At 37.4% G+C, this 20,332-nt stretch overlaps 1 protein-coding gene across 1 annotated transcript in view; it reads left to right on the forward strand.

Annotated features, from left to right (window-relative positions):
• LOC122800481 (ciliogenesis and planar polarity effector 1-like) overlaps positions 1 to 20,332 on the forward strand; it is a 351,077-nt gene that overhangs the window by 93,166 nt on the left and 237,579 nt on the right. Inside the window, exon 3 of the mRNA XM_044069925.1 lies at positions 2,161 to 2,244. Coding sequence (XP_043925860.1) covers positions 2,161 to 2,244 — 84 coding nt within the window. The remainder of the gene's footprint in view (positions 1 to 2,160; positions 2,245 to 20,332) is intronic.

Consider the following 20,332-nt stretch of genomic DNA (forward strand, 5'->3'; position numbering starts at 1 on the left):
CCAGATGCACATTTTTTTTAGAAGCCAGGAGGCAAATAAATGTTTTAAGATTCTTCTTTTAAGAAGGTATCAGATATTGCAAAATGCTCAGTCTGACCCAAATAATTGACTTTGAGAGGAATGAAAGAATACCTCTTAAATTCAGCAGAAAGACCACACCATCTTTGTACCCCATTTTGCTACAAAATCTAGAATTATATGTATTTTTGAGGGATAATTTTACAACCCCAGACATGTTAAACAAGATGTTCCCAATAGCTTCTCTTGACCTTTTGGAGGCATGGAGACCTAGGTAGTCTTCCCATATATCCAACACTTCCAAGTTGAGCTCGGCTGTCTTATTCAAACGTTCTGTCCGAGTAAGATTCTGCTTCCCCCCTCTCTTGTTCTGTTACGCCTCTAGGACACTGCTGGCTGTGTGAATCCTCAGTGTCCCTCTTATGTTCCAGTTTTTTCTTAACGTAATTTTTAAATATTTTTAGAAGGAAAATTTAATTGATTAACTGCTAAAATGTACTGTCTTTCAGATGAGAAATGCATTTGTACACATTATATTACTGCTCTTAAATATTTGCATTTGATTTTCTTTACCATGGCTCTAATCTGTGAAATAACCTATTTGAGAAAAAATGGGCAATGTTACGGCAATCAGCATAATAGTTTTGCAGCTGTAGGCAAGTGAGCCTAAGGTGGCCCTAATTCAAAAGTCTGGACTCTAACTGCTCCTTTATTTGCATTTCATGGACATAGATAATTATGGTGGGGTCTCTGTCCATAACCAAGTTGTTATATGTTGAAGGCACAGATATCAAGAAATTCACATTGAGAATGAAGCTCAGTGTTAAATGCAGCTGATTAAATGAATAGCTGAACACATGTGCACTGCTCATGAGCTCCACTGACTTGCACTGAACGATTGTCACCTCTTCTCCAGTGCCCATTGTGTTCCCTAACAACTTGCACCAGGAGTGGCCAACCCCTTCTCTCTATCCTGGCTATGGCTGTGATTGAACTGTTATCTCATAGAAGTTGATAGCTTTCAGAGTAAAGGTTGGTCGGATTCCTAGATCCTTTCTGATTGACTACCGCTGACCAAACTTCAATCCTGAGATTCAGTTAACTACTGCTTGGGAAAAATCTGAGGCAGATTTGCCTCCTGAAGTAGGGCTGTAACCCAAAAAAGGATTAAAACTTTGAAAACATGAATGTTTCAGTCATCTACTGTTTTGATGAGTACCTTACACAACTGTGCTATAATGTGCTTTGGAAAAGCTGGCTGTTGATCTGCAGGATTTGTTCTTTTGTGTGTGTGTGTGTGTGTGTGTGTGTCTGTGTCTGTGTCTGTGTGTGTGCGCTACCTTTTAGGCCCCTTGTCACCCTGCTACTATTAAGCCTTATCCTTGCTACATTTTTTTGGTCCTCTCCTTCTCCAAGTTTTGGAAGATGTCAGGAGGGAGAGGCAGAACCCATGTTTTTTTGTTTTTTTTTTTTAATTCTCTTGCATCCCTTGCACTCTTGGCTAACAAGCCAGGTACAGTACCTGTTGTGCCGGGTCTGGTGCAGGTGCATAGTTTCCCATATCTGTGATACTCAGCTAGAGTGAAAATACTCTTTGGCTGGGCTCATGATCCTAAGTTCCTGTGCATTTGTAGTGCACTTCCAGGCCTTCCCTCTATGTATACTCCTCTGCTCAGGCAACACCAAGTCTCCTGTCCCCTGAATGTGGAAACAGGCATTAATCAGTTATTCTCATCCATTGCTCCCTGCCTAGCCTCTCCACTGCTTGAGCCTGTAGTCTAACCTGAGCTGCATGGGATGCATTGACAAATAAGTGGCAGTGCTGGAGCTGTTCATTGCTTCAACAAATTATAATGATACAAAAAAAAATGTGTTTCTCCATGTATCTGTAAACAGAAATCTGAAGGCTACACTTGTCATTCACCTTATGGAATTTTTTTTTTCAGAGCAAGCATATAGTAATTCTAATGGCAGCATTTGACAGTACAAATAAGTGGTTCTTCATTGATGCTTAATTGTATGGAATGCGGGTAAACAGAACAATCAGCAGAAAGTGGATAAAAGTTAATGTTCCTAAGCAGACAGTTTAAGAAGCAAAATATTATCTGACTAACTACAGTTTTATGAACACTGTTTTTAAAGGAACTAGAATATTACAGAAGAAAGTACCTGCCTCAAGGGGAAGAAAAACAGTCGGGACAAGTAGTAATGCTCAAAGCAGACCAGGTAAGCTAGCAAATACAGAACTTCAGCCTCACCAGTCAGTTAAAATATCATCTAATTCATGAATGCTGCAGCTTAGACACAGCTGTTTTAAACTGAGATATGTAGACTTGAGGATATCGTTACTGTTAATGATATTACTTTTGAGAAATGTGAGAAGAAATGATAGAAACTTGTGGGATTTCCAAAGACAAGCTTTTGTTCATATGTTTTATCTTTTGGTTTGTTGTGTAATGTAAAATAAATTTTAATAAGCTTCATTTTTAACAAAAACAGAAAATGTGAGATTACACAAGCTAAAACACTAACTAAAGTATAAATAATTAAAATTATAGCAGTTGTATCAGTGAAGTTTTTGTTGTCTTTCGGCTTTTCCCGGTTAGGGGTCACCACAGCGGAACTCCGGTCCGCTAATGATTGGCAGTAGATTTTCACGAACGCCAAGGTGCCAGCTCGACGTTCAACCTTCAGCGAAGGCACGCCCATTTACACAAGTCTTTTGAATGCCCACCCAACCGCGGGGAGGATGTGCAGACTCCACACAGAAGGCACTCCCCACACTCCAGCCGAGAATCAAACGGGAGAACCTCTTGCTGTGAGGCAACAACGCTACCACTGCACCACCGCAAAGTAATATATAATATTGTCACCTCACATGAATTATATGTTTTCTGAACAAATACAGGGTCTGTTGACTATCAAGGAGCCTGATGCCCTGAATCCTGTGTTGAAAATGCTGGTGCACAAGCAGCCATTTAGTTCCATTTTGGAAGTAAGAATGAGTTTAGTTGGAAGGGCAGTGGTGAAGTTTACTACCTAGACAATGGAAGTCATTGAGATGCCAAATTGTCACCATTCATGGCATAGTTGATCATTTTTTGTTGAATGTGCTTGTGCCACAATAGGGGTATTCTAACCAAGGGATTTCAGATAGTAAGGAGTCCTTTCTGTTCTGTATACCAGACATAGGTCTCCTTCAAGAAGGTAAAAAATACAGGGAAAAGAGACTTTTTGTAGTTTTTGGTTATAAGACAAGCCTTGAAGCCCATTGATTCTCTTTGTGAGGAGTCCTTATACCTTCTCCAGTTGCACCCGATGGCATGTGAGAAGGTTACAGAAAGTATTCTGTAGCTGGTCTGATGGGAGCAGTGTAAAAAGAGAATTACTTGTCCGGCATGGCTTTCAGCTTCAGGGAGGATCATGTGAACAATTCCATATGTTTTGATGACAGTAGTTGCTATACGGCTATTACATGAAAGATTATCATCTCCAAGGACTTTTGTCAACTTTCAGATGTTCGGATTTTTTTTCTTTAGATTTTTATATTTGTCTCTTACTGTGCTGTTTTTTATGTTTATTTACAAGTATATATAGTGGAGCTTTTCTCCTCAGGCCTCTGCTGAAAATGGGCATATATCCAGCCAGACTAGCCCGGTCAACAAATGTAAAATAAATAAAAAATAAAAATGTTGCCTGTCAATAGTGTATAAAGCCTACTCTTCCTGTCAGCTAGTTTCAGTAGGTGTACCCCAAGGATCCATCCTAATTTTACTGCTACTGTCAGCTAATTATTTTTTAACATATTTCAGTGACATTTATAAAATAGTAGCAACTGCCTGTATAATACAGTATGCCAGTGATTCAACTCCAGTCTGTTCAGCTGAAACCTTACATAACCTCAAAAAATACAATTGCTGAACAATGAGTAATAGACTCCCACCTATTGATGAAATACCAAAAAAAATTACTTTTTAATCCTCATTCCATCCATACAGTTTGTACTCAGTTTTAAGTAACCTTTCAAAAACATTCCAGTAGAAACTTGTATTACACACAGCTATTAGGTGTTATAATGGATGACAAACTAAGATTTGACCAACACATACACTGTCATATCAAAAACTAATAAGAAACTTTATATACTGTATAGATCAAAAGCATGTTTAACTATATAAAGCTGGCAGTAAGCAGGACACTTCTACATTGTCGTTATATTTGCTTTGGTAATTTTAACCATCATTCAGAAGTGTAATTCACACAGACTGGAGCAGTAATTTGTAAAATAGCAACATTTGCTGTTAATCCCACAAATAAATCACAGCACTGCCTTGCATTATAGAAAAATAACTGTTAAAACTACAAAACATCATCACATAATTCTCAGCTCAAAGTAATTCACATCATATTGTTCAGATGGAACAAGTACCTAGCATTAAAAACTTATTATTTATTTAACATTTGTTTACCAGGATTATCTGGCTGGACAGCTGGTGTCCATTTTCAGTGGAGTCCTGGGGAGGAAAGCTCCAGACATTACAGAAAGTAAATTAATGATAATAATTAGTTACAAGGTATAATATAGTATAAAATAAAATGAAAAAAATGTATACAGTAGTATAATAAGAAACATGAAGTTATACAGAAGACTTAATCAGCATAAATAGAAGATAGTGTAACAAGCATTTGTCAGGTTGTAGTAATATATACAATATGTGCAGTAATCACTGATCGATAGACAAGTTGGTGAAAAACCCAGAGCATAAGGGAGTAACAGTAGGGACTGTTAGAGGGTTCAGTTAAGGAGTTGGTGTGAATTCAGGTAGGTGGATTGCAGTTACATAAGTGGCTGTTGTGGAGGTAGGTTTTAAGGAGGGTTTTGAATGCAAGAGTTTGGTTTTGCATTCTGAGGTCAGGGGGCAAGGTGTTCCATATTTTTGCGACTTCATTTGGGAAGAGAGAATTGCCTGAGCTATTTTTGCAAGGGACAGTACTGATCAGGGCTTTGTGGCTGGATCATAGGGATCTGTTTGAGATGTAAAAGTTGAGGCCAGCCAGGGCAGGGATTTTGTCTGGATAGTATAATAGTTGGTGGGCAAAGTTAAGTTGGTGATAGTGTAGTGGACTGGGGAATTTGAGTCAGTGTACTATTTGTAGGGATTGACATTGCTGGGAGCAGGATTTGGCATTGGTTCCAAACCTTGCAATTTTGTTATAACAGGTAGAAGGTTTGTTTAGGTGGGTTTTATTTAGGTTAGTAAGTACTGGGGATGCATAAAGTAGTGTGGATGGGAAGTGTTAGAAATATCTATTCATGCCTTGGCGGTAGGGAACTTCTTGCAACGATAGAGAGTGCCTAGTTTCTTGTGTACTTTGGAGATGGTTATAGAGATGTTCTTACTTAATTTTAGTTGAGGGACAATTGTGAGACCTAGAAGTTTGGCCTCTGATACTGGAGAGGCTAGCTTCTTATTGGTTGAGTGTATGGAGAAGTTGGGGTCGCATGATTTTGGTTGGTGAAATAGCATAAGTTGGGTTTTCTTGGGGTTTAATAATAGCTGTGCCTTGCTTAACCAGTTTTCTGTCTCTGCAAGAAAATCTTGGGCTTTTTGCTGGAGGAGCTGGATATTTGGAGCTGAGTAGTGCAGGGTTGTGTCATCAGCATATTGGACTATGTCTGCTTTTGTTGTTGCTAAGTGAAGTTGATTTGTAAAGATGTTGAAGAGAAGGGGGCCTAAAATAGAACCTTGTGGGACACCAAGTGTAACAGGAAGTGGGGAGATATGAAGTCAAGCCATTTGACAGACTGTTGGTGGTTGTCTAAGTAACTTTGGAACCAGAGTAGGGAGGGGCTGTTGATGTTAAGGTTGGACAGGTAGGATAGGAGTTTAGTGTGAGAAACAGTATCAAATGCTTTGGATAGATCTAGGAAGGTGGCGGAGATGAGGTTGCCTTGATTTCTGAGTGAGTTTAATGTTAGTGAAGTTAATTAAGGCAGTGGTGGTACTGTGGGATGGATGGAATCCATGTTGGGATTTGGAGAGGAGATTGTTAGAAGGAAGTTAGGAGAGAAGTTGGTGATGGATACACTTTGCTAAGATCTTGGATAGGGGTGATAGGATTGTGATGGGATGGTAATTAGAGAGGTGTTAGAGAGGGCCACCCTTATGAAGGGGAATGAAGATTGAGGTCTTCCATAGGGATGGGACAGTTTTTTCTTTAGTATATCTGTTTATTAGCAGTGAGATGGGGAAAGCTATGGCCTAGGATGCAAGTTGAAGGTATTCAGCTGCAAGTTTGTTGGCTGCTAGAGTGGGTTGGCTTGAGTTTGGATAAGTATTTTTGAATGGTACAGCAAGCAAAACTGGGCTACAGTGCTTTAAACCACAACAATATTCAGAAGACTCTAAGCATTTGGAAAAAGCCCACAAAGACCTCTGGATGCAATAAGAATATATTTAATAGTCACTCCACTTGGTGAAAAATAAAACTTTTAAAAATACCCCTTCGGGTCACAGTACATGCACATTAACGCTTTAACAGAGTAATGAACAGCGTTTTCTTCTCCCAACAAACTTCTTCATATGGAAAATGTATACTGAGTAAAGATCTATGTATATATACTAATTGCTTAATTAGAAAACCAATTTAATTGGCAGGGCATTAACTATCCACCATTTTGTGTTAAGCAATTATAAAAGAAGCTGAATGTTGCTTAAAAACACCAACATATACATAAAGACACAAATGTTTAAACACATAAAATAACTGTCTACCATCAAATAACCTTAAAAATGCCTATAATCTTATGCAAATGTTCAATAAAATCTAGTTCAAATACATTTAAAATTAAGTTCAAATACATTTAAAATGAGAACATCTAGCTGAATGCAGATTTATCTAAAATGATCTACTAGCCCCATCTAGTGGCTAAATACTAAAACTTTTTACACAGACACACTGGAAGCCAGAAAAACATGCAGCATTTTCATATGTAAAATTCATAAATACTTAAAACTTTTTACCATAAAAAACCTGTGTAAATAAATAATCTAAAATATATACAAATATTGTACTGTTTGACAAAGCAAAATACTTTATAAAGCATTATAATTTTACCGACCTTTGTTTAAGAACTGTTTTTAAAGAAACTGAATCTTTAAGACCAGGGGTCTTAGTGGCTTCTAGTGACAGTTGCCAATACAATTCTTTGTATTCAAGTCTAGCTTCCCATGGGACACCTGTAATATCCTTATGTACCACTTCAAAGACATAAAAGAAAAACTTGGCATCTTGGCATTGCAAAGTATGCCTATATAGTGCATTATTTTTACAGTTGTTCCTACTGTTATACTGGTGCTCATAAATTCTAATTTTTAGTTTTCTCTCTGATTTACCTATGAAGAATGAATCACATTTACTACAAGTAACAAGATATACTATTCCATTTGTTTCGCAGTTTGCAAAACACTTACTTGTTAACAGTCTATCCCTGCTTCTCAGGAAGACTATGTCTGTCTTGTTGATCCATACACATTGAGAACAACGTCCACACTTAAAAGTGCCAACTTTATCCCTTCTAACCATGTTTCCTTCATTCTTGTTTTTTTCTAAAATATTCTTTATACTTTTACCTTGTCGGTAGTTACATTTGAAAGGCTGGTTAAAAATAAAGCCCAAATCAGATTTAGCACTAAACCTAGTCCATTCCTTATCTAATAGTGCTTTTATTGCATTTGAATTAGCATTGTAGTCAGTCACAAAATTACTAGCCAAGTGGCCATTGTCTTTGTTTAACCTTTCTTGTACAATACCACCATTCTTCAGTGGACCTTCACCTAAAATAGGTTTGAACGTGCCCTTTCTTCCTTCTCTAACTTCATGTTCTACCTTTTTAATCAGGTCAGCTGGGTAACCTCTTTCACAAAACATCTTGAATAGTTTACTGCATTTTGCCTCAAAATCTGTATCATGTGATGTCATCCTGCTCCCTCTCACATATTGGCCTTTTATTATTCCTTTCTTTTTAAAGAACGGATGTGCACTGTTGAATGTTAAATAGGAATTAGTAAATGTTTCCTTTCTATATACTTTCGAGTTAAGTCTTCCTGGCTGTTTAGTGATAGAGATATCTAAATATTGAAGTTTTCTTAAATCAGTTTTGCATGTAAATTTCAAAAATTGCGTCGAATCTGATAGATACTTAACAAATTCTAAACATTTTTCCTCAGTATCTACCCATAAAAAACACATATCGTCCAGGTATCTTTTATATAATTTCCAGCAGCTTGAATACCTGGAACAAAGGATGAACCTATCTTCCCAAAAAGATAAAATAATATTTGCATAAATGGGGGCACATCTGGCCCCCATTGCCACACCTTGCTGTAGTTGGAGGAATTCACCCACATAATGGATGAAATTGCTTTTTAACACAATTTCCATTAACGTTAAAATCAAATAAAACTCTTTGCTGCTAAATTTGCCATACTTCACTAAGGCTTCTTAAAACATTTTCATACCTTCTGTGTGAGGAATTGAAGTAAATAAATCAACTATGTCCATAGTTATAAAAGTCATTCCTTCCTTATACATACTCCCCTTTATGTTTCTTAATAGGTCCCAAGAGTCCTTCACCACACCTTGGCCACTCATTGCCATTTTCTTTAATTTTTGTGTAAAAACTTGGCCAATGGGGTTGTAATTGACCCTTCAGAAGCAACTATTGGCCTCAGTGGTAGATTTTGTACATTCTTGTGCACTTTTGGAATACCAAATATACTGGGTGTAATGGGTTTGTCTACGTGTAAGACATTGTACAGATTTACATCAATAGTGCCTTCTAATAATAGATCATTCAAAAATAATTCTACTTTTTTTATTCACTATATTTATTTCATTTATGGAAACTCTTCTATATTTTGAAGTATCCTCTAATAATTCCATCATCTTAGCCTCATATATTAACTATCTATAAAAATAGCCCCCTCCTTATCCGGTCTCATCACTCTCACTGTTTTATCCTGACTTAATTCTTGTAATAAGATGTTCTCTTCCTGCGAAAGATTAAAACCCACTTTGTGATTATTTATTTCAGCCCTTATTTCTTTTTCCATAAGGGCCTCAAATTTTTTTTTAACTGGGGGTGTAAGGGAGGGTTAAAAGTACTTCTTTTTAATTCCACATCCATATTCATATTTAATTCCTGACCAAAGAAGAGTTCCAAGTTTTTCTTTCTAAGAAATAATTTTAGATCATTTAGCACTTTACTAATGTTAGCTTTACTCTTAGGTATACATTTAAAGCCTTTTGATAATAGTCTGAAATATGTCTCATCTACTTTCCTGTTGCTGTAGTTGTATATTTTAAATCCTTTAAAAATACACACTCTACCATTTTGTTCTATGTTACTAGTAGCTACTAAAAATTCTGTTTGTTCCTTTGTAGATAGCTCCTGCCCCCCCCCCGGGGGGGGGGGTCATAGGCTGTTAACTGGTAATGTTAATGTACTTTTAGAAGGGCTGCAATTAGTGTACACAAAGTACACTGCCTTATATATCCAACATGCTCTAAAATTCTTTCTTTTAACATCCTTTACTCCTAGATTTTATGCAGATTGCACTACAAAATGTTTGGTGTACCTTGCTTCCTGCACAAAGTGCGAAAGTTTCTATATTGATAAAACAACTAGGATGTTAAAAGAAAGAATTTTAGAGCATGTTGGATATATTAGGAATCATGACATGAATAGTGCTTTATTTAAACATATCCATAGTTTTAGTGATCATTCTTTTGAGTTTTTAGTATTACAGTGTTTAAATTTTAGTAAAAGAAGTGGAGATTTTAACAATATTATAGAGAAATCTGAAAATAGGTGGATAATGAAGTTGCAAGCACATAGAAACCCTGGATTAAATACATTTGTACCTTTAAAACCTTTGTTAAAGGAACATAAATTGATTCATTAATTATCTAATTATTTATTCATACTAATTGATTTTAATTGATTACAGTATATAATGAAGCTGTGATTTTTTTGTTTTATGTCTGATAAAGTACCTTGTTGTGGGCATGAAAGCGCTTATTTTTAATAAAGGATCTGTTTCTGCCTGAAGTCCTGGTGGTCCTTGAGTGTTTTGCTAGTTCCAGTTTGTGTTTTACGATCGGGACCTTTACTGCCTTGGTATATACATGTTTTTGGTGTTTTGCATTGTAATACCAACACAGTTTATCCATGAAAAAGGGATGTTTATAAGGTACATCAGTCACTGGATAACATACAAGGGGTAAATACGTATAAGGAAGCAAATGCTAAGCAGACATTAAGTCTAAAAATCGGGGAATGAGACAGGAAGGGTGGAAACCCATTTATGGAACCTGGGATTCAGGGCCGAGGAAAGGATGGCAGGGAAAACTAGCCTGGGGTTGGAAAACAGAACAAGGACAAAGGGAAGTACACAGATGGGAATAGATGAAATTAGTATAGATGAAAATCAGATTACGTCAGTGAATATTGACAAAGAACATTTCAGGGTATTCTCTAAGGGTATGAAATATGTACCTACTACCAGGTTCAGTGTGTGACTGATACACTTATTGAGTTGAAGTTATATCTAAGAAAATTAAATTTGGCCATTCATTTCAAGGACAACAGTACAAGTATGCAGGCAAAAAGCTAGAGGAGATTAAGCAAATTTAATCCACCCTTACATCCCACTTTGGTCACCTTTGAAAAGGTTATAAGTGAAGAGCTTTCTGCATTACAAGCTAATGATAAGAATAGGAAATTTAGGACTAATCTGAGTATGAAAGAATAGGAAGTGCTTACAACTGTATGCAATGACCACAGTATTCGAGTTATGAAACCTGATAAAGGTGGAGGGGTGGTACTATATGATCAAAGTGAATATGTAAATAAAGTATATGACATTCTAAACAATGCAGACACTTATGAGGTAATATCTGTTAATGAGGTGAATATAGCTCATAGACATATTGATTTATATTTAGAAGAATTTATGTTAGATGATAGAATATCACAGGATACCTACAACTTCTTGCAATTGGAGTTTCCCACCTTAGCTGCTATAGTAGGGGTTCCCAAAATACATAAGAATATTTTAGAACCCCCATTTCGTCCCATTATATCTGGAAGCAAGTTTAAGACCTTCCCATTTGGAGTGGTGATAGATAGATCCTTAAAAAATATTTATGATAAAGTTCAGCATCTATTCAAAGATTCATGGGACTTTTAAGCAGGTTGAAAACTGAAATATGGGACAAGGATTTAATTTTTCTAACTATAGATATAGTTGATTTGTTCTCATGCATTCCAAAGGACAAAGGATTAGAAAGTTTTAGTAACAGTATGAAAAATACTCTGGTTTGGAATGGGGCAGGATCCAGCTACTGGTAGAATTTATGACATTAGTCTTGGAGAAAAATATATATTTTGAAGAAGAAATATATAAACAGACTAAGGGAGTAGGTATCGGGGCAACGTGTGCCCGCATATATGCTAATTTGGTACTATTGGATTGGGAGGATGAACATATATTCAAGAGCCAGTATTTAGATGAAATTATTAGATATGTACATTTCCCGGATTATAGTTTTATTCTATGGAAAGGTACTATCAAAGAAATCGAAGAATTTATAGGATACCTGAACTGTACTAGTACTTATTTAAAATTTACATATTCTTGCAATAATCAAGGTATAGTTTATTTAGAAACATTCATCTCTCACACTGATAAAGTGTTCAAGTCTAGACTATATAAGAAAAGCACTTTCAGTAATTCTTATTTAGAATATACTAGCTGTCATCCCTGGAAGCAAAAAAGAGTATACTGAAAGGGCATTGCATAAGAGCAGCCTGTATGACTTCTGACTATGAGGAGATGAGAACTGAGATAGCCAACATTGATGGAACGTTTGAGGACAGGGGATACCCCACTTCTGTGATTAAAGACATTTCTCATTATGTTATGATAGAATAAGGCAAAAAATAAAAGCCATTGTTAGGAGCAGATTTGGTATGTAATAGAAATATTGAGGAAATAATAACGTTAGAAGGGCTTTAATTTTGGAATATAATCCAACTGTAGAAAAAGTAAAAGATATAGTTACACGAAACTAGGAACACCTAAAAGGTGATGTTGAGGTTTATAGAATCTTGAGGCATAAACTTAATTTCATGTATAAAACTGCTCCGAATTTGAAAAATAAATTTGAATACAATAGAGGTACACAAGTCCAAGGAAGAATCAATGAAGGTACTAGGAAATGTGGCAGGTGCAATCAGTGCTTTGCTATTATAGAGGATAGGTATATTATACTGGAGAATGTAAACAAAACAAAGATATTTTTCAAGAAAAGGAACTGTAATACTAAACAGGTGATTTATTAAGCTAAGTGCAAAACCTGTGCTGCATTCTACATAGGCAAAACTCATAGAGCCTTTAGAAACAGAATATACGAACATCTGTATAATATAACAAGAAAGGACAAAAACAGTGCTCTTTATAGACATACAGAAGCTAACCCTACTTGCTCAGCTTTCAGTCTTGGCGTTGTGGAAATTGTCATTACAATGCCCGGGGGGGGGGGGTAATACTAAAGCTATTTTGAAAGAGAGAAAGATGAGATGGCAGTTGCTTTTAAATGCAACATATACCCCTGGTATTATTGATAATATTACCATTAAACTTGTGTTGGAATTAAGACAATAGTAGACTTAGTAATATGTATATGTATATTTAATTGTCATAAATATGTCATATGTATAAATATTTTTGTATAGGTAAAGTTTCAGCTTGTCATCTGAACATCTTATAAGTATGTTTAACATATATATATATATATATATATATATATATATATATATATATATATATATATATACACATATGTTGTTGTTCTTTTGGCTTTTCCTGGTTAGGGGGTCGCCACAGCGGAACTCCGGTCCGCTAATGATTGGCAGTAGATTTTTACAGTGCCAAGGTGCCAGCTCAACGCCCAACCTTCAACGAAGGCACGGCCATTCACGCATGTGTTTTGAACACCACTCGACCACGGGGAGGACATGCAGACTCCACACAGAAGGTGCTCCAGCCGAGAATCGAACGGGAGAACCTCTTGATGTGAGGCGACAATGCTACCGCTGCACCACCGCGACATATATATATATATATATATATATATATATATATATATATATATATATATTTTTTTTTTTTTAGTATTAGGTTTTTAATATATTTTATGAACAGTAATAATTATCTACATATTTTATATATTTCAGTGTTTCATATTAGTAGTGTTTTAGTATTGGGATCTGCTGCACCACCACAGCTTATCTATATATATATATCTATATATATTTTTTTTTTTTTTTTTTTTTTTTTTTTAGTATTAGGTTTTTAATATATTTTATGAACAATAATAGTTATTTGCATATTTTATTTATTTCACTGCTTCATATTAGTAGTGTTTTAGTATTGGGATCTACACATGGTAGTTTGTTACTGTAGCTTTAAGCTAATTATGAATTTGCTATTAATTAACAAATTCATTGGTTTGAAAAGGGTATAAATATTACTGGAGGATGTTTATTAATTGAGTTTGATGAAGTATATGGTGCGGTAGACGAACGCGCTAAATCTTTTGAAGTTCTTGATGTGAATAAAATACTTGTTTGTTTTTATACACTGAGTGGACTGCTTGGCTTTTCGGATTTCTTGGGAATCTTGTGCTTAGCATTTTCCCTAATTGCTGTTTACTTTTTTACTGATTGAGAGGGGCAACGCTGACAGTTTTGATCTCTTTTACACTTGTTTCTTCTCATCTCCATTTGAGCTTTTGTCATTTTTTTGAACACTTTTTGCTTCAATGAAAACCCTCAAGCAATTAATTAATTAATCTAGATATCCAACCTTGTGGAAAATTATCATATTAAGTCTACATATAATCAGTACACTTTTACACCCCACCTAAGCAGCCCAAGATCACAGCCTTATATTAACTACCAGGACCTCTTTAATAACATACCGAAGTCCCTAAACTGGTCAGTGCTGAAAACACTACTCATAAACGATTACTTGAACACACTATTTCTAGACACCCTTAACTGTCTACCTCCACTTCAAACAAAAAAAAAAAAAGTAATCAAAATAAATCATGCACCTTGGCTAACAAAATCCACAAAAAAAAACAAAAACTACTAGTAAACCGAGATAAGGCCCGGAAAGAATGGGAAAAGAACAGAAAAGATCTAAATCTACAGATATTTACGCAATCAGGCAAAAAAAAATATATATATATATATATATATATATATATATATATATATATATATATATATATATATATATATATAAAACAACTGACGAGAAACAGTGCTTTACACAACAACTAACAGATCATAAAGCTAACTCCAAAAAGTTCTGATCTACAGTCTCGTTTCTACTCTCCTACCCCAACTACAGACCAATCTCCGTCTCAAATTGCAGAATTGTTTAATTCTCACTTTATAGAAAGTATAGCTAGCTTAATAACTACTCCTAGCAATCCCCCTATTCTCAACTCTGCAACTAATTTCAGCTCACCTCTCTCTCAAACACTACCAAAGCCTGCTATGTATCCAACTGTATGATCCCAAAAAACCTCAACGACAGTTCCTGAACCTCCAATCTTCTCACTGCAACCCATATCCATCCATTAGTTGTATATGCAATGTATTTTTCAAGATAAAACCCTGCTCTCCTTCCGTTGACAAGTTCCTAGCTGAATAACTAAAACTTGCTGCAGAAGTCATTGCCTACCCAGTTTCTCATTAACAGATCTATCACAGAGCCCAAGTTCCCTCCATCTGGAAAAAAATCAGTCATAACCCATTTACAGAAAGGTGGAAAATCTAATGATTTCTATAACTACCATCTCATTTTCATCTTCTGCCCTCTCTCTAAAATCTTAGAAAAATGTGTACATAAACTACTCCTTGACTATGTTATCCACAACAATCTACTAACACCCACCCTGCATGGCTTCAGACTAGCACATAGTAAACAGCAGCATTAATATCCTTCACAGACACTATCAACAAAGCAAGAGACTCTGGCCAATTAACCTTGGCTCTTTTTCTTGATCTTTCAAAAGTTTTTGATACTGCCTCACATCCCAAACTCGTACAGCAACTCTCCTCCCTTTCATCTTTCTCAACAGTCTGTTATGATTCTCTAGCTGTTTATCCTATGAACAGCAATGTGTAAAATGGCAAGGATGTTTTTCCCAATGTCTAACCAATAAAACAGGAGTATCATAAGGTTCCATTCTTGGACCACTCCTCTTCAATACCTTTATAAATAATCTCCACACTGCCTTATGTCAAAGTTTCCTAGTCCAATATACCAATGATGTTACTCATCTCTTCTTACACCAGCATAGAACACCTTAGACAAATAACACAAACTGCATTCTCATCCATCAAGACCTGACTCAATAATGCTCAGTTATTACTCAATCTCAACAAAACTAAACTTATTTTTACACCAAGAACCCTCTCAACTGATTTTAAGGTACATTCCTTAAATAACACAGAAAATGAAGTGGCCCCACACACCAAGTTACTAGGAGTTACACTCGATAATCAACCTGCCTTTGACCTTTATATACATAACGCTATAAAAAAAACACACACACACACAAACTAGGAATACTCTATCAGCACAAGCACTTCATGGACAAAACTACCCAAGTAACCTTTGCCACTACCTACCTACTACCCTCTTTACTTTATAGTGCCCCCATTTTAACCAACTGTCAGAAAACACTAAACAAATAAGCTTGAATCCTAATATAACAAAATTACAAATGTTGCAATAGGCTTATCTTATTACAAACACCACTGCTCTGCTCTGCTCTCAGCCATCTAAAATAGCTAGAACTTCTACAACATCTAAACTACCTCCAATTAGCTATGGCCCATAAAATTATCTACAGTCCTGATGTCTGTCCTGGCTCAAAGTCAACATGTCAGATCTACACACCTGGCCGTGCTCTTCGTTTAGAAGATAAACAGCTTCAGTCTCTAATTAAACCTAATAAAACTGCTGGGCAATGCCTTTACTCCTGCTCTGTGGCAAAATTATGGAACACGCTTTCCCTAGATATTAGAACCACTTAAAAACTTCAGGACATTTAAATTTAAGCTAAAAGGCGTCTTACTGAGGTCATGTACTTGTCCTTGTATCAATCCAGGCTCTCACTCTAGATCAACGACTTCACTCCTTCTTCCATCCTTTTTCCTATCTTCTACATGTTCTTCATGTTTCACTGTTGCAGTCATTACATTTGAGTAATCTGCTGGCAGGTTGCCCTCAGTCGGCCTGAATAATAAAGTCTTGGGTCCTGCATTGGTTGCTGTCCCCTCTTCCATGACGTCAGGTCATCAGGGGTATAAAACATGCAGCTGACGCCATTTTAATCAGTCTTTCTTGCTGCGCACTGCCCAAAGCAGAAGCAGTTCACAAGTGCCGGTCGGCCGACTCCTGAAATTTTCATTTTCGAGTTTCAGAACCAAAGTCTTCAAACTAAAGCTAAGTACCCCATTGGAGGAACTTTTTCTTGCTCCTTACCGATGTCAGTAAAAGTTAATAATTACATTACTTGTGGGAAGCAAATACCTCACAAGGCACTGATTATGAATCTTCAGATCAGGTTTCCATTTCTTCTGATCAGGAATTTTCTATTCCACCCTATGAGGATTGTGATGCAGAGGAATCCATCCCTTCTGCATCTCCTCCTGAGGATTACTCTTTTGGAGAGACTTTGCATACTTTAAGGGAACATTTTCACTGGAAGAGTCAGGACTTCTCTGAATCAAAAAAGAGGCTTAGAGATTTTCTTCTTCCTCAGCATAAGCCTTTGGCAATACCTCCTGTATTAGACATTGTTGATGATGTGTTCTCTGAATCAAGCATGGCCCTGATTCCCTGCCCCCGGCTCCTAGTAAGCCAGACAAATATTACAGGGTTCCTGACTCCCACAAATTTCTTTTCAAAAATCCTGCTGCTGACCCTGAGACTATTTCTCAGGGTCCCAAGGGAGTTAAGGCTTCTACAGCCAAAAATCCTACCCCTTCTGATAGAAATTCCAGGGCGCTGGATAGATGGGGTAAGAAGGTTTATACATCTGCAACCTTGGCAATCAGGGCTTTAAACTGCCAGTTTCATATGCTTAAATATCAACAGCATGTTATGGGCTTACTGAAACAGAAAATGATGTTGATTTCTGATTGTGTGGAAAATAAAGAGTTACAGGATTTATTGCATTCAGCATAACAGGTTGGAAAGCATACTTTGCAATGTGATTTTGATTCCTTGGAGGCCTCTTGCAGGGCCGCCATAACTGGATCTGTGATAAGAAGGCATGCCTGGCTCAAGGAGCAAAATCTGCCTGATCATGTTAAAGCTAAATTGTTGGATGCCCCTTTAAAGCATGATAGTCTGTTTGGTAATAAGGCAGAAGAGGTTTTAAAGAAAATGGAAGACAAAGCTAAATCTATGCAAACTGTAAAAGATTTCTTGCAAGTACAGCCAACCAGGTTCAGTAGGCACTGGCCTACTAAGAATTGGTCCTTTCCTTTGTCCGACAGAGCCACTCAAGGCAAACCCAGGTGCTCTAAAGGCTCCAGATATCAATCACAGGGATCTTACAGGTCAAAGCAGTGAGGTGCCTCCACCTCCAAATCTGGAGGTAACAAAGCACAACCCTACAGTAAGCAGTCTCAATGAATTTCCCGTACCATCTCCAAGCACTTATCTTTTGGCAGCCCCCTTGGGGGGAAAACTAGCATTTCATGCTCAAAATTGGCAGTTAATTACACAAGACAAGTGGGTATTAAACATAGTATCCCAGGGGTACAGATTTCATTTCCACACTTTGCCAGTTCCAAACGGATGGCCAGATCTGCCACAAAACCAGTGGGCAGAGACCCAGAAACAAGTCATGTCCCTCATGGATATGGGGGCTGTTCAACCGGTATCAGAAAAGCAAAAAGGACAAGGATTTTATTCAAGACTTTTCCTGGTACCCAGAAAAGACAGATCGTGGCGTCCAATACTGGACTTATCAATTCTCAACACGTTCCTGGACATTCCATAATTCAAAATGCTGACTTTACAACAGCTACTGCCTATGCTAGGCAAGAATGCCTGGTTGGTAACTCTAGACTTAAAAGAGGCATACCTGCATATCCCAATAAGGAAATCTTGCAGAAGATACCTCCGCTTCAATGCAGGCTTTTTGCATTACCAATTCTCTGCACTGCCCTTTGGCTTATCTACTGCACCCAGGGTCTTTATAAAGTGCCTGGCACCAGTAATTGCATTCTGCAGACAAAGAAACATTCAAATTTATCCTTATCTGGATGATTGTCTCATTCAGGCAGAGGACAAGGACACTCTTCTTCAACATCTGGCATTTGTAAAAAGGCTTCTAGCATGCCTAGGGTACACCATAAATGAAAATAAATCACAACTGGTACCCTCTCAAATAATTACATTCCTGAGTGCAAGCTTGAATACAACTGCCCAGATGGCTTACCTCACGCCAGACAAACAAATGCAATTGACAACATACTTCAAACAAATAGCAACAAAAACCCAGTTATCTGCAAGACAAATTCTGCAGGCTTTGGGGTTCATGGCATCCTGCATTCTACTAATTCCATATGTGTGACTGCATATGAGGAAACTTCAATTGTACCTAAAAAAGCTTATGGAGTCAACATTGTCTCAGCCTGGAAACAATGATTCCTCTCATTCCCTGCCTGCAACAGGAGTTTCTGTGGTGTGCAGAGACATGTCACCAAAACAAGGGGCTGTCATTTACTCTACCCCCTGCTACCCACACCCTAACTACAGGCGCATCAGACTATGCTTGGGGGGCCCACCTGGCAGGGAGATGCATTCAGGGCAAATGGATCCCAAACCAAATGTATCTACATATCAACCAGAAAGAAATGCTAGCTGTTCAGAATGCGCTGACAGCCTTCAAGGACTTACTTCATCCAGGACAACTACTGATAAAGACAGACAACACCACAGTTATGTGGTACATAAACAAGCAGGGGGATACCCATTCCTACCCACTTTGCAGACTAGCCATGGCCTTGTAGAACACAGCCTTGACTTACCAAATACATCTTCAAGCTCATTTCCTGCCAGGAAAGCAAAATACTCTGACAGACGGCCTAAGCAGAAATCTTATGGACCCACACGAATGGAAACTGGATCCACAAATCTTCAGCATGTTAACACAGAAATGGGGAAGCCTAGACATAGATCTATTTGTCTCTCCCCAAAATTATCAGTTGGACAAATTCTGCACAAGAACTCATCATAAAAAAGCATGGAAAGTGGATGCTCTATCCTTCAGCTAGAAAAACCTATCAGTTTATGCCTCTGCCTCTACTCTCCAAGGTCTTATTAAAAGTCAGACAGGAAAAACCAGAAATTATCCTAATTGCTCCAGACTGGCCTCGCCAATGCTGGTACTTGCTTCTAAGGAATGTGTCACACCTTCCTCCATGGTACGTGCCTCAAACACCTCACCTATTGTCTCAGCAGAACTATCAAATTCTGCACACTCAGCTCCAAACTCTGAATCTTGCAGCATGGCTAATCAACTAATTTTACCAACCACATCTCTCAGTAAGCCTGTGATGGATGTCATTTTGGAAGCCAGAAGGCCTAGTACTAGAAACGTTTATGCTGATAAATGGAAGAGATTCTATGCTTGGAACCAAGCACAAGGAATAGACACAGCAAAGCCCAATATTCCTCAGAATTTACAATACTTAAATGAGATGCTTGACAAGGGCCTATCTTCTTCTTCAATAAAAATCCATGCCTCTGCCATCTCGGCTCATTACAACACAGAGCCTCCCCTCTTTTCTCATCCACTGCTAAAACAGTACCTCAGAGGGGCCAAAAATTTAAGGCCTCCCAGGAGAGCACCAACTCCTGCATGGGACCTCAATTTTGTGCTGGAAAAACTCACCCTGCCTCCTTTTGAACCAGCAGCTACTGTGGATATAAAATTTATTTCTTGAAAGACAGCTTTTCTTTTGGCAGTCACTTCAGCTAGAAGGGTTTCAGAACTACAGGCTCTCATGGCAGTGGAGCCTTTCATTATTTTTTTACCTGGACAGGGTGGCCCTCAGAACAATCCTTCTTTTATGCCTAAGGTGGTATCCAGTGTGACTCTTAACCAGACCATTCACCTGCCAACTTTTTTCCCAAATCTGCAGAAC

This window comes from Protopterus annectens, chromosome 1.part0 (assembly GCF_019279795.1).
Source record: "Protopterus annectens isolate FY-2018-M chromosome 1.part0, PAN1.0, whole genome shotgun sequence".
Lineage (NCBI taxonomy): Eukaryota > Metazoa > Chordata > Ceratodontiformes > Protopteridae > Protopterus > Protopterus annectens.